The following is a 16,660-nucleotide window of genomic DNA, read 5'->3' as shown; positions in this document are numbered from 1 at the left end:
ATCTTCATCCCATGGGTAGTCCATATGTATGATATGGTGACTGTAGGTGGAAAGGATAATGCTTTAGAGCCCGGAAACCATATTGCTTCTTCGATGTCCAGTGCACTTGACCTTTGAGCTTTTGACCCCAAAATCGATAGGGAACATCTTCATCCCATGGGTAGTCCATATGTATGATATGGTGACGGTAGGTGGAAAGGATAATGCTTTAGAGTCCGAAAACCATTGCGTCTACAGACGGACGGACGGACGGACGGACAGACGGACAACCCGATTCCAGTATACCCCCCCCCCCCCCACAACTTGTTGCGGGGTGTATAACAAGAGCTACTGTGAGCAATGCTCACTAAGAATACTCCCCGTTTACCCCAATCTCCCAAAGGGTGTTGGTAATAGGTATAAACTACCTCTTTTTTGAGTGTAAAAAACAAATGGCATGACAAACCGAACCACATTGCTACTTCGATGTCCAGTGCGTGTGACCTTTTGACCCCAAAATCGATAGGGAACATCTTCATCCCATGAGTAGTCCATATGTATGATATGGTGACTGTCGGTGGAAAGGATAACGCTTTAGAGCCCGGAAACCATATTGCTACTTCGATGTCCAGTGCGATTGACCTTTTGACCCCAAAATCGATAGGGAACATCTTCATCCCATGGGTAGTCCATATGTATGAAATGGTGACGGTAGGTGGAAAGGATAATGCTTTAGAGCCCGGAAACCATTGTGTCTACGGACGGATGGACAGACAGACGGACAACCCGATTCCAGTATACCCCCCCCCCCCCACAACTTGTTGCGGGGGTATAATAAATAACAGGAAGGGAGAAAATGCAATGGACCAGATCGGGATTCGAATCCGGGCCCCTGAATCTCTGGTCAGATGCTCTACAAACTGAGCTATCTGGCTACCAGAGATCAAACCCATCTGACCGCTACATTCCTCCCTCCTTAAATGTCTTCACACTTGTAGACATGAACTCAAGATATTTATCCTCTTGCAGGCATTTTCTCCCTTTTTAGCTCACCTGAACCGAAGGTTCAAGTGAGCTTTTCTGATCACATTTTGTCCGGCGTCCGTCTGTCTCTCTGTAAACTTTTCACATTTTCATCTGCTTCTCATGAACCACTGGGCCAATTTCAACCAAGCATAGCCAAAAGCATCCTTGGGTGAAGGGCTTTCAAGTTTGTTCAAATGAAGGGCCATGTCCCTTTCAAAGGGGAGATAATCACAAAAATGCAAAAAGAGGGTGAGATCATTTAAAAATCTTCTTCTCAAGAACCACTGGGCCAGAAGAGCTGAAATTTACCTGAAAGCTTCCTGACATATTGCAGATTCAAGTTTGTTCAAATCATGGCCCCCGGTGGTAGGATGGGACCACAAGGGGGGATCAAAGTTTTACATACAAATATATAGGGAAAAACTTTAAAAATCTTCTCAAGAACCACTCAGCCAGAAAAGCTGAGATTTACATGAAAGCTTCCTGACATAATGCAGATTCAAGTTTGTTCAAATCATGGGCCCCTGGGGTTGGATGGGGCCACAATAGGGGATCAAAGTTTTACATACAAATATATAGGAAAAATCTTTAAAAATCTTCTTCTCAAGAACCACTGAGCCAGAAAAGCTGATTTTCACATGAAAACTTTCTGACATATTGCAGATTGAAGTTTGTTCAAATCATGGCCTCCGGGGATAAGATGGGGCCACAAGGGGTGATCAAAGTTTTACATACAAATATATAGGGAAAAACTTTAAAAATCTTCTTCTCAAGAACCACTAAGCCAGAAAAGCTGAGATTTACATGAAAGCTTCCTGACATAATGCAAATTCAAGTTTGTTCAAATCATGGGCCCCGGGGATAAGATGGGGCCCCAAGGGGGGATCAAAGTTTTACATACAAATATATAGGAAAAATCTTCTTCTCAAGAACCACTGAGTCATAAAAGCTGATTTTTACATGAAAACTTTCTGACATAGTGCAGATTCAAGTTTGTTCAAATTATGACCTCCAGGGATATGATGGGGCCCCAAGGGGGGAACAAAGTTTTACATACAAATATATAGGGAAAAACTTTAAAAATCTTCTTCTCAAGAACCACTAAGCCAGAAAGGCTGAGATTTACATGAAAGCTTCCTGAGATAATGCAGATTCAAGTTTGTTCAAATCATGGGCTCCGGGGGTAGGATGGGGCCACAAGGGGGATCAAAGTTTTACATACAAATATATAGTTAAAATCTTTTTCTCAATAACCACTGAGTCAGAAAAGCTGATATTTACAAGAAAACTTTCTGACATAGTGCAGATTCAAGTTTGTTCAAATCATGGCCCCCGGGATGTAGGATGGGGCCACAAGTGGGGGGGGGGGGTCAAAGTTTTACATACAAATATAGGAAATAGCTTTAAAAATCTTCTTCTCAAGAACCATTGGGCCAAAGAAGTTTACATTTACATGAACGCTTTCTGACATAGTGTAGATTCAAGTTTGCAAAGGGCAGTTTGGGCCATAATAGGGACTAAGGTTTTACATGCAAATATATATGGAAAGTCTTCAGATATGGGCCAAGGTGACTCAGGTGAGCGATGTGGCCCATGGGCCTCTTGTTGTTAATCTGATTAAGATCCTAGGTTGAAAGATAGTCAGACACAATTTCCTCACACTAAACTTATCTAGCTGTGATATTAATAGGCAGGCAATGATTCCTACAAAACTACATATGGAAAAATAACCCTGAAGACTCACCCCCTGTGCTATTATACCAATACACCAGGCCTGGAGGTTAGAATACTTATTGAGCACATTTTCATACTCGAACTCCATGCTCTAAAACATTATACTCTTACTCAAAAGTGAAGGTTATAAAACTTTTATAAAATCATTCTCGTACTCAAATACAGTATATGCTCAAAGTTTTTCGAGTATGTTTTGGAGCTTGCTCAGAGTTGTACTCAAAACAAACATGGTTGAGTTTGAGTGTGGTAAAAGCCAGAGGGCTAACATAATTTGTTCTTTTGTTCTGACCCGAGTGTGGTGAACCTGATCACACATCCCATTCCTCTGTGGATGGTAGTTGGGGGGGGGGGGTAGTTGTTGATGCACGATTTTTATCTTCCTGTTCACCCTTTATGGTAGCTCAGTATTTAGAGCGTTCAATTCATGACTGGAAAGTTTGCTTGTGACATGGCCGGGTCAAACCTAAGACATAAGGATAAATAGTGATTGCTCCTTCGACAAACACTTGGCATATAAAATAGAGAGTTGCAGGTCTTTCGAACGAGATCTTTAAAGCTAAGGTCCTGTGTCACAACAGGCATGTTTATGTTAAAGAACTCTCAAACTGCTATGGCTTTGAGAATTATGCAAGGTATAAATTAGTGGTATAATTAACCTACAGCTAGTGATGTCTCAAGATGAGTAAGAATTCTTGAAATGACGTAAAAGAAACAAGCAAAAATGATTCACTGTAACCATTAGAATAAATAGTTTCAGGTTAGATATGGTAATTAACTGAGAATTCAACCCTCCTATTTTGATTTAGGATTGAAAGCCTTGGCAGAAGGTAGCTCCGAGTACCAAACAGATTTTCAAAATTGTTCAAAATACAGCTAATGAAAACCCCTATGTTTGTTCGTTTGTATAATGTTTGATGTTCCATTGGATAAGTTTTCAGTCATGCATGCAGAGACATCACCAACTTTGATGTGCCACAAATTGTCACCTGTATATGGTGCTAAGAGCCTTAGCAACGAGTGCTCTTTATTGTGCCAATGTCTACTGTCACAAAAACACCCCGTTTTTAGGTTATGTTATCCATAACCTTCACTCACTCATTGAAGGAACAGTCACTATGTATGTTAAATGACTTAGGTTTGATGCAGCACTGGGATCAAACCTGGTACTCCTGGTTGTGAAACAAAGGCCCTGACACTAGACCACCATAACTGGTGGAACACCTGATGAACTCTGAAATTTGGCATCGATCATAAAGTCATCTGAGGACCATGCTAAAGCTGGTCACCAAAATATTGTAACCATTCTTGTGGTTCCTGGGAATTATAAAGAAGAGTTGTCCTGATCTAACTTGGACTTTATTGACACAATAAGCAAATAGACACTACTGCAACAAAATATAAATATTTAGATAACAAGAAACAAATCTGAAATAAATGTTACTATAAGCTTAGTAGAAATGCAGGATCCCTAAAACAATCACATTGTCTGTCTGTCCATTCAAATTCTGTACAAAGCTTAGTAATTAGGATCTTGCATAAAATGCAGGAGTATCCATCCTTCCTTCCGTTTGTTGTGACGCAATAACTCGTATAGTTTTCACCGCAATATTTCAAATTTTGTACACACATACATAATGTACTATACAATAAGAGAAAACACCTATAACATTGGGGGTCAAAATTCTGTATAATAATGTCTGCTTTTGACTTGACAATTTCTAATTTTATACATCGAGTTGACCATTGAAGGAAGATCAACACTTATGGATCAATATATCAAAGATCAAGATCATGATAAATCTTCATTCCAATCAAAATACAAATTTCATTGAAAAATTTTCAACATACAGCATTCATATTCTACAGAAAAGTAGATGTTTATCAAAGACACCTCTAGAGTATAAGCATGTGTCAGTCTATTTGTGTTGTGACTCCAAATTTTGAACATTTTTCAACAAAAACCTTTCATACTTAATTCCAATGTAGTTGATCATTAAAGAAAGCAACCTGTAGATTTCTTGGTCTTGAGGTAAAAACTGAAAGTTGCAACAGACCTTCCTACTGTAACAGGAAGGGAGAATATGCAATGGACAGATGGTATTTGAACCTATCGTCCCCTGAATCTCCAATCAGGTGCTCTATCAAATCAACTATCTGGACACTAGGAATTCAAGCTGTCTGACCACCACATTCCTCCCTCCTAAAATATACACTTGAACATCAACCCAGGATCTTTATCCTCTAGAAGACATTTTCATCTGTCAATTCCAGGTGCTGGTTTACTGCACCAAATATAATAGGAAAGGAGAAACTCCATGGCAGGACCGAGAATTGAACCCGAGACCCCTGCATTACTAGTCTGGTTTTAATCTAACCACTGAGCCATCCATATTGCCCAAACCATTACACTATTTCGTTGAACATGGAAATGTAGATCTGAAAAAAGATTAACGTCACTCCCGTCTAAAAATGAATGAATTCTGTTTTATAAGCACTAGTACCTGTAATATATGAATTAAGTTCTTGGCTCTTTCTGACTGAGTGAGTTTTCTAGTTTATTACAGCACAAAGAGAAATAGATGGAAGCGGTTATCAATCTCATCAATCCTATGAATTGTACAAACACAGGCCACTTAAAAAAGAGTAGGGCAAACATGGACTCTTGGCTATACCAGAGGTGGGGGTCAAGTGTCTAGGAGGAGTAAACATCCCCTGTTGACAAGTCACACCCGCCATGAGCCATGTATCAGAGTAATCCGTAGTCAAAATCAGTATGAAAAGAAAGGCCTAACAAACAGACAACATTCGACCTAACAATCAACTCTACATGTACTTGCAAATAATATTATAATGATCATAGAATTTGGAAAATGTAGATTGTAAAAGAGAATTTTGATACCCCTGTAACATTAACTTAATTGTCAGTAGCCTGGATTTATAAAAATGATCACACACAGAGCATGTTATCATATAGTGAATCAGTTGAAGGATATAAACACGTCAATATGCAGGTGATTATGTAATATTTCTTCATAAATTTCGGAAGTCATACTGTTTGTCAAAAACATGAATTATGAATTTGCCAATGTAATGCTTATTCCCATTAAAATATTCAAATATGTAAATGTCTTTATACATTTGACACATTCACTTAGTGTTTATGTCGTGGTGTTTATTTCATGTACTGGATCACTTTCACTTCTCTTGAATCACACAACCCTACCCACAACCTCCCCTCACTGTCCACACTCAGTCCAGAAGGCTCATCACTTAATCCATAATTGTCCACACATTTAATGAATTGTCCATTCTGATCTAGAATGTGTAGACAGGCATTGTTGTAATCTGCCACAATGATATGACCCATGGAGTCGGTTACTATCTGTCTTGGACTGAATGGTTTCTGTCCCCCCGGTGGTTTGTCGTTGTATCGGAATCGTACTTTTCCTGTCCTGTCCACCACTACCACTGATTTAGCATTACCATCAGAAGCCACGATGTCGCCGCTGTTGTTCTCCGTCACAAACACTAAATATACCCCTGCTTGATAGATTGGATTGCCGTGTTCATCTTTATCTATTTCCTGTGTCACTCTCTGTCCCTGATAACGGACAATTTTGAAATGGCTTATATCAATAGTAAACATACTGACCAGGATGTCCCCTGATCTTGTACAGCACAGCCCCCCTGGTTTCCAGCCCTGTGGTGTGGTGATCAGTTTCTCTATATTTCCATGTCTGACAATGTTCACAGTTCTATTGGGACCATCACTGTAAATCAGTTCTCCCTGTCTGTTCACTGCAATATCATTAGGGAACTTATTACATGTACTGGTGACAGTGTCTTGTACAGTTCCATGTATGTCAACACATCGTATTATTTTCTCTATTCCATTAATCCACACTTTTGCTGATCCGACACAGGCTAAACTGCGTAAGTCTTTGACATTTGTTGGAATGTTTGCAATCACTTTGGCTTCTTTTAATAATTCCTTATCAGATAAATAGAGGACTTCATCAGTCAGACTGGGTAGTGATAGTGTTGTCTGTGTCAGTGTGGCCCTGTATTCTCCTAATTTTAGGCTGAGTTCTCTCCCTTGGACTGTGTTTGTTTTGAGAGTGGGTGACATTACATCAGGTACTTGTGGAATGGCTCTGAATTCAGTCAGTTTGGATTTGTAATGGTTGACATCAGACATTTTGTTGGACTTCAGGATTTCTTTGTTTTCTTGAACAGTTTGGGTCATACTGGAATTTTGACTTCTGAGTTGGGACTGGCATGACTTCAGAATCGTAATTTCTTGATCTTTGAGTGATTGGATCAGTGATTCAAGTTTGTCAAAGATGTTGTCTACTTCTAGGTGCCATTTCTTTCTTTTATCTTTAGCTTCTTTTTCTAAATAAGAGTAGTGGGTCTTCGATTTGCGAATTTTCTTTTCAACATCTGCATCATATGACTTGTTCTTTGGAATGATACTACTTTCAATTTCTTCTGTTTCTCTTTTAATGTTTTCTCTCTTTCTGGCAATGATGTCTGTCATGTCCACAACATCATGACCTTTATGTGAACCTGTGACGCATTTCATGCAGACTGGGACATCACACTGTTGACATTGGCCCTCACATCTCTGGTGGGAATGAGATGTACACTGAGGGAACACCAGCTGGACTGTGCGTTTTGTGAAGGGAACAATGTCATGCTTCATTGACTTGAGGCTCTTGACATGTTTGTTGATGCAGTCTTCACACAGACTGACTTGGCAGCTGTTACAGAATTGCTGAACAGGCTTGACACAGTTTAGGTCACAGGTGATGAGCTCCTGTGCCTGGGTGGTGGCAGTAGCCATTCCTTGATTCTCAGACGTTGGTCATATCTGTCAAAGAGAGAGAAAGTACATTTTCAAACTGACTGACTTGCAATTGCTGGTCTCAATTCTGGGAATAAGTTAATTTGTAACTATCAAGGGACCTTCATACATTATAATGGTCTGAGCTATATGGACTGTGGATATCAGCCTAGATAGCCGATGGTTAGAGCACCTGACTAGTAATGCAAGGTTCCTGGGTTCACTTCCCGGTCCAGTCATGAAATATGTCTTACCTTCTATCACACACCAATTACATTGAGGGGTTTCGGATGTAGGTGAATGTTTTGTTATATCGATATGTAATCAATTTTGGTTTTCTGAAAATTTTACAAAATATCACGAGAATAAAAGAAAGTTGTTTTTAAAATAGCTCGTTTTTCAATATATATGTAAGAATGCAATACTTTTCTGAAATGACAGATTTATTTGATGTAGTCTTGAACACAACCCATTGTAATAAGTGTAGGTGTCTGTCTGGATAGTGAGAAAAGGATAATGGAAGATATACAGGGAAACTGACCTTGCTCTACAAATATGCATGACAACTATTCCCAAAATGAATTTTACATATTACCTTCATGTCACATTTCGCTCATTTCTAACAAACTTTTGATTCGATCCTCAGTTTTTGACCAGGATTTTATAGGGATGTCATCCTTCATGCATAATAGATGCATCTTTGGATGAGTATAACAGTTATGCTTGACATCTTTTTTCATGAAACTTAGCTATACAAATCTGAGCACCAACTGAGCTATCTGGTACAAGATCAGGATTTATATCTGTGCACCCATGATCTCTATAGTCAGGTGCCCTTACATAGGAAGAGGCATAGAATACAAAATACTTTATTTCTAATTCAAAGTCCAAAACAGACAAAATTGAGATAATTACAATAATCTAGAGCAGGCATGGCAATTGATAGAATATTTCAATAACAATAAATGCCATTTAGGTTTGTTGAAGCACACGTATCTCTATGACAATGTATCATACACACAAACATATTCCTATATTTTGTTATTTAATTTTACATGTTTACACGCCTTTTCATTGGTTGAATTAATTATCATTTGAATATCGTATTCCCCGAAAAATAAAATAATAAATGGCTGGAACTAATTTCTATTGGAATGTTGGGAATTCCCCTGAATGGTCTATTTATAGATCTATTTAATATAGATTGGGAATCCTGAAAAGAACAACTAACAACTCTGTCAATCCAAATAAATTCATTCAACAAAAACATTAACATATTAAAAATAAATGATAAATAAACAATTAATTTTACAAAACAAAATAAATATGACTATTTGAAGGAAAAACATAAAACACGCGCATACACGTCTACTTTCGATGACATTTTTCAAGAGAGACCCGAATGTGAAGTTATGAAACCTGATTTTGAAGAAGAAACTCTTTTTTCTCTGTTTAATAACTTTGATGATGAGGATGAAAATTGTCAGAATATTTGTGAAATCATAAATGCTTCTACATCCAATGATGAGGCGCTTAGAGAATAGGCTAAGGCATTAGACACTGAACATCCTCCCCGTCATAGTTTCCAATCCAAGATTCAAAACAATCTCTGAGGAGGAATTAAAAGGAATCGAGAGTGATCGTCAATCCAAGGGTACAAAGATCAAAACAAAGTGGGATGTCAAGATTTTCCAAGGTAACGTGATACAAACAAATTTACTCATATATATTAACATAAAAAGATGAATAATTAAATAGCAGCACTAATAACAAACACTGTAAAATGTATGCACTCGTTAAAACAAATGAAATAAAAAAATTCTCTGTCTGTCTCGCTAACGAATACTTAAAGAATAGTTAAACATATAAAACAATAACTGAGAGAACACCCCAAACTAAAGAAATCAAAATCAGATTGGAGCAAGGAAAAGTTTAATACAGACATTAACCTGCATTATGTAGAAAAAGAGGAACTCTGTGGCCTGTTGAGCCACTTCTATGCTGAAGTCCAACCTAAATTTGACCCCAAGAAGGGCAAACCTCAAGAGTATCACAAAAACACACTAAAATCCACAACATCAGCTCTCAACAGACATCTGAATGATATTGGTCCAGATTTTGACATTGTTAGAGATAGAAATTTCAAATCAGCAAATGCCATCCTTGATGGCAAATTGAAGCAAAATATGAAATCTGGATTATCTCGGCCTACACAGCACAAACCAGTTCTTAACAGTAGTGACTTGCTGAAAATCTCCGACTACCTTTCCACTATTGATAATCCCATCATTTTGTATTATCGGGTCTGGTATGACCTTTCGATCCATTTTGTGTCTGATGACACAAAATGACAAAATGAGCTGATGACAAACTCATTTGAGTTTTCATATGATGAGAATGACAGAGAGTACGTGGTGATTTCCCATGAAACCAAGCAAAAGAATTGCCAGGGTGGTCTTGAAACATCTGATGCTCCACAAGATAATCGAATGTACTCAACCGGGGATGACAATTGTCCAGTTCGCACCCTACGACAACTTCTTCATGTCAAAGACCTGAATGCCACATCATTATTCAATCACTGTTCCAAAGCTGCATTGGCGTCTCCACAATCAGAGAAAGTGTGGTTCACAGCAAAGCCTGTCAAAGTGTACCAGTTTTCGAAATTCATGTCCGATATATTTCGAAATTCTGGATGCTCTCAAAACTATACAGCACACTGTCTCAGAGCGACTGCAATTCAAACCCTTAACGACGATGGTTTTGAACTCCGACATATTATGTTCATGAGTGGGAACCGGAACGAGGCGTCCGTACGCAGTTATAACAGAGATTGCAGCGACCATCAAAAGCAATGCCTTAGTAATTCACTAGCAAAACTTGCAAGACTCTCTACATCATTCACTTGTCCCCCTGGAAACCGTAGAAACCCTCAAGAGAACCCTACTTGCCTGGTCATTTCCGATTTTCAGTTGATGTTTTCATAAATTACTAAGCCAATTTCAAAGCGTCATATAATGTAGTTTAAGAATAAATCTTTAATTGAACTCAAATCATATCATGTTTTATCATTCAAACTCAATGCTTTGCATATTTAAATATATTATCTTTTCGTTGGATGGAGGGATTCCACGGGGAAAAAAAGACCGAAAACTTTGCATCATGCGCTACATGCAATGATGCAGTTTTCCGTCTTTTTTGTTCGTGGAATCCCTCCATCCAACGAAAAGATAATATTATTTATAATTCATTCCTTAAATCCTTAATAAAATTGACTAAAAGAGATATTCCTTCTCTTCAGAGTTGAGTAGACAAAATAGTTTGTTACATTTTATCTAAGGCACACATTTTTCAATAAATTGAAAAAAAAACATTTTTTAAGTACATGTAGTTATCATATTTTTCACATGTTATCAATAAGGTATTTCATTTTCTCTGGTATTGGATTTGAATTTAGTGCCTATTTGTATGCCCCGGACACCAAATTAACATATTAAACTCATATAATTAAAGATATCTTTAATTATTTGAAGATATCATCAATTTAATTATTGCATGCAATAATCGCGCATCAAATCAAGTATTGTTCTCATCAATTGAATTGATGTGCGCGTCAATTCAAATATTGCTCGCATGAAAGGCGGAGATAATGAACAGTGATCAATCTCATAACTCCTGTAAGTAATATAAAATAGAGAGTTGGGTGAACACGGACCCCTGGATATACCAGAGGTGGGATCAGGTGCCCAGGAGAAGTAAGCATTCCCTGTCAACCTGCCACACCCACCATGAGCCCTTAGCTATGTCTTGATCAGTTAACGGAGCTATCTGTAGTCAAAATGAAAGAAAACAGAAATGAGCAAGTTCACATACCTCACGCTCCAACATTGCTTGACAATGCCTTGCATAATGAATGGTAATACTATGCATTACTGCAAGAACAGGACAGACAGGCTCAAAATTCTAAGTTCAAGAGGGGCATTGAATTAAGGAATGAATTTATTATTTTTTCGTTGGATGGAGGTATACCACGAAAAAAAAAAAAAAAGACAGAAAACTCCATCATTGTGCGTAGCGCATGATGTAAAAGTTTTCTGGGTTTTTTTTGTGGTATACCTCCATCCAACGAAAATATAATAAATTAATTCCTTGTCATTTAATATTTTAAAACATTGAGTTTGTATGATAAAACATTATTTGATTTGAGTTGAACAAGAGGTACTGTGAGCAATGCTCACTAAGAATACCCCCCGCTTACCCCAATCTCCCAAAGGGTGTTGATAATAGGTATAAACTACCTCTTTTCTGAGTGTAAAAAACAAATGGCATGACAAACCGAACCATATTGCTACTTCAATGTCCAGTGCACTTGACCTTTGACCTTTTGACCCCAAAATCGATAGGGAACGTCTTCATCCCATGAGTAGTCCATATATATGATATGGTAACTGTAGGTGGAAAGGATAATGCTTTAGAGCCCGGAAACCATTGCGTCTACAGACGGACGGACAGACAGACAACCCGATTCCAGTACACCCCCCCCCGCAACTTGTTGCGGGGGATATAATTAACGAGTTATTCTTGGACTACACTCTATGGCATTTCAAGATGGGCGTAGTAATTTATGAACACACAACTTTAAAAAAAAAAACTAAATCCGTTACGCCTAATGGCGACTTCCACGAACTGTTGTTTACTGTTGAGCTAAAGGGTTTCTTGTGAACTGAAGAATGCAGTTTTAAAAGGTTGAGTTAGAGACAAGTCCCGTTCAGAGAAAATTGCAAGAATTTTGTTGAGTGGCATGGGTCGAAATTAACTTTTTCTACCACAGGCTAATTTTAGCCTGTGGGTAAAAAATCCACAGGCTAAAATGAAAACCAACAAGCTAAAAGAAAAGTGATGAAGCAGTGCTCTTTTTCATATGTTTTTTTTTAAAAATCAATGATTTTCCCCAACATTACTGAGCCTAGTGGGTCAACAGACATCATTTGGACAAGACAATAGGTTATGCAAGTCATATGGTGCAAAGTTTAGGTCTCTTGATTATCGAACCTCTAATCCACAACCTTTTTACCGCAGGTCTAGATCCAGTCTTCCAATTTCGTTCCACATCAGGGTTGTCAGTAGTGATTTTTCAAAGCAAATCCCGGACTCATGGTTTTATAAGCAGCACGATCACGAACCTCGTGAACTTTTTTGATAATCGTCTACGAAGTGAGCAGTGCACTCGTCATCACTACAACCCCACCTCAATATGACAATAAATTATGTTAGATAGGGTATTCTCATGATTCTGATAAATAACTACCGGAAGACTTAGTAAAACATAGACTCCGATTTTTTAGATTTTTTAATTTTTATCTCATACTAGAAATTAATTTAAGCACCCCTATAGGTGAAAAGGACTCGTGGCACATGTCTATATTTTTCATTAAAATGCGATGTCCGACCTCTAAAGCATTTGTTTGACTCCGAGTTTCTTAGAAAATCATAAAAGAAAAATCCGGCTAGAAACGGTTGTTGAAATTGATCGTTCACGTAAGCGTTTATATGATTCAGAGTGTAAGTTTAAGAAAAGCGAATAGCGCATCACCGTATAAAACGGACACGATATGATCATAGTTTATAAATCGCCACTCGCTAAGATTTTCGAGTGTCCACTATTTTTACTCGCTATTTTTCAAATGTACTCGCATTTTGCGAGTATTTCGAGCCCTGAGTGGAACTGGAATTAAGTGCAAAGTTCGATGTCAGTACTAACGGAAATGTGTGACACGTGCATTATCAAGATGTGGTGTGCCACCATGCCAGGTAGGGTTCTCTTGAGGATTGTCACGGCTTCCAGGTGGACAAGTGAGTGTTACAGTGGTTTGTCGAGTTTTATCAGTGAATTCCTAAGGCGTCACAGCTGTTGTAACGTCGTACAGAAGCCTCGTTTCAGTGTCCACTCATAAACATATTATGGCCGGAGTTCAAAGCTATTGTCGTTAAGGGCTACGATATTGTAGCATCTCTGAGGCAGTGTGCGGTGTATCTGGTATTTGAGTTTGTGATTCTCTTTAGAGAAGTTGAGAGACATAGCCTTCTGACATCGACTTCTCTTCGTAAGCATTCATATTTTGATTCTGGAAAACGTGTAAATGCCAGAGTCTGTGACGGTTTATGCTTCGACCGATGTTTCAACTCAGATATGCCTGGATTTACGCAATAGACAACTTCTTTTCAAACATTTAGCAGTAATTCACAAAACTGACACAAGGAAATCAACACAATCAACACAATTACTTGCTTTTAATCCATTTTCAACATGTCCCCTGTCCCGGGTTTATGTTAACTCATAACTGGTCTTGGGAGCTGTCACAATAGGGGACCAGTTAAGAGAAAAACAGGCTGACCTAATCAGAGTTGTGATTTAAACTCCTCTATGCCTCTTGACTTCTCTAAAGAGAATAGGTTTGTGACATGAAGGAAGTTGTCGCAAGGTGCAAACTGGACTATTGTCATCCCCGGTTGAATACATTTAACTCTCAGCCCGGAATTGCAGAAGCAGACGTGTGTCTGACGTCATTATCAATCATACATGAAAATAATTACTGATGTATTTACGTCACATCGCTCAATTTTTTCTACTAAATAATCGGGATCGGGATCAATGCCATAAATCTTCAATAAATTGAATGTTTTTGGGGGGGGGGGGGTTTGGTCAAAATATCGCTAAAAAAACAAACACTTTTGACAAATATTGCAATATCATTTTATACCAAGCAAAGGCCCGTCTGCGAAGCAAGACTCTAAAGGTAACACGTATACGTAAAATAAAAAATGAGAAAATTTGCAAATGAATAGAGATAATCTCTATATACGTTCACTGAAAATCTTGTGATCCATATGGGCGCCGCCATTATGCTTTGTTCATTAGTTGCTTCTACAGTTATTCTTGTTTTAATTTTGAATGCCAACAAGATGTGTTTGTGAAACACAAATGCCCCCGATAATGGCCAATTCCAAAGATGGCCAAGGTCACAAGGGCAAATATCTTGGTACCAGTAGAAAGATCTTGTCAAAAGAAATGCTCATGTACAATATGAAAGCTCTAATATTTACCATTTAGAATATAAAAAATAAAATAAAAGTAGGTCAAATGTCAAGGTCAAAAGGTTCAATACCAACGGAAAGGTCTTGTCACAAGGAATACTCATTTGAAATATCAAAGCTCTATCACTTATTGTTCAAAAGTTATTAGCAAGGTTAAAGTTTCAGACAGAATGACAGACAGGACAAAAACAATATGCCCCCGATCTCGGGGGGCATGAAAATACAAGACTAACGTGCAATTTGTAATTCAAACACCCAGTTTGTTAAAAATGAATGGTATGATTATTGTTACAGTCTTTAGCCAATCATCAAACAGAAAAACAGTAATACGACTAAATAAATGAACGAGTTCATGAGTTTCTTTAAATAAAAATATATGATATATTTACGCTTACTTTTTACCACTTTGAATTTATTGGTTAATTTTGTTTTGTTTTAACTGTCTTTTAAATTCCAAACGGGGTGTATTGTTGTTTATAATTGTTTGATTTGAAAAAGAAAAATGTTGAGGCTAAATGTGACGTCACAATTCATGATTTACGTCGGCTGGCGTTATATTCCCCGCTTTAAATGAATAGGCGGATCCTGTAGAACTGTTATCCTCGTATAGTGTTTAGTGCAAGGAAAATTTCATAAATAATATATATTTTGAAATTAATTATTGTTTATAATTGTTTGGTTTGAAAGACGAAGAAAAAAGTCGAGGCTACATCTGACGTCACTATGCACGGTTTACGTCTTCTCCACGTTAGAGGAATAGGCAGATCCTGTAATTATCCTCATAGATATCCTCCTTTGATACTGGGCGTTTAGCGCAAGGGAAATTTCATAAATAATGCATATTTTTAAATGAATTGTAATTTACCGTACTGAACAGAATTTTGACTATCACTTGGGACACGCCAATGACCATATTATGCTTCGCTCGGTCCAACGGTCACACCGTATATATATTAATCATGTTTATGTAAGTGGTATACATACAAATAAACAATTAAATTGCATTGAATTATGAAATTTTACCAGGGCCAGAATTAAAAAGGAGTAGTGACATGAAAAAAAAATCACAATATCTCCACTAATACTTGATATATTTTCATTCGGTAAAGTTTCCACACATCTGTGAAACCAGGGCTATTAGAATATATAAAATATTTGAAATAAATTAATGAGGTATATTGAAAAACCTTGCCGGAATGGACCGAGCTCGAAAAAAATACTAATCTAAACTGATGGAATCAGGGTTGGCAAAAAAGTGGTCAATACTGGTTAAAACCGGTCAATACTGGTCAATAGTGGTCAATACTGGTTGATTGAAAATTGTTTGGTCATTATAGTCTGTGTTGTTGGTTATTTTAAATGTTTCAGTGGCCATTATGGTAAATACTGTAATTCATAACATGCACTATCAGTTTATAATATACTTGCAAGTCATAACATTAAATAAATAATGTAAATAACTCAATTAAATAGGGGAAGATGTAAAATTTTATTGTAAAAATTAAAAACTGTTTCGTGGCCGTATTACTTTGGCACTGACAACAGCATTGCAGTCTTTACATCTTGCTGTGGTCTTCTTGTTGTCCTCAACAATATCATAGAAATTCCAAAATGTTTTGTTGAAGCCATAGATAGTATGATGGGGGAAGTGTTTTCTATTTCTGTTCAAATTCTTTAGTTTATCAAGAACTACCTATTGTTTCAAATCTTCATTTAACTGTTAAATAAACATTTTAGGGGGTGTGTTGGTGTTTTCATAACAATAACATGTACACTGGTCCTCTCTGGTCCCAGAGTATGCTAATTAACACCTGTCAACTCTGTTTCCTGTGCTCAGGTACATCTCCTGCTCTGTACATTGCAACACATTATTTATCTACAGCATCTGTCACCCAATTCATATTAAATCACTGTGTTTATTTAATGTCCAGCTACCTGTTCTTCTTAATATGTCCAGGTACATGTATAAGCAGATCCTAT

The 16,660-nt window shown here is 37.5% G+C and overlaps 1 protein-coding gene across 1 annotated transcript in view; it reads right to left on the bottom strand.

The window, feature by feature from the left end:
- Positions 1-4,078: 4,078 nt before the first annotated feature.
- LOC125654845 (tripartite motif-containing protein 3-like) overlaps positions 4,079-16,660 on the bottom strand; it is a 15,703-nt gene continuing 3,121 nt past the window's right edge. The window contains exon 2 of the mRNA XM_056144134.1: positions 4,079-7,612. Coding sequence (XP_056000109.1) covers positions 5,912-7,585 — 1,674 coding nt within the window. The 5' untranslated portion in view covers positions 7,586-7,612 and the 3' untranslated portion in view covers positions 4,079-5,911. The remainder of the gene's footprint in view (positions 7,613-16,660) is intronic.

Source organism: Ostrea edulis, chromosome 7, assembly GCF_947568905.1.
Source record: "Ostrea edulis chromosome 7, xbOstEdul1.1, whole genome shotgun sequence".
NCBI classification, from domain to species: domain Eukaryota; kingdom Metazoa; phylum Mollusca; class Bivalvia; order Ostreida; family Ostreidae; genus Ostrea; species Ostrea edulis.
This window is presented reverse-complemented; position numbering and strand designations above follow the sequence as displayed.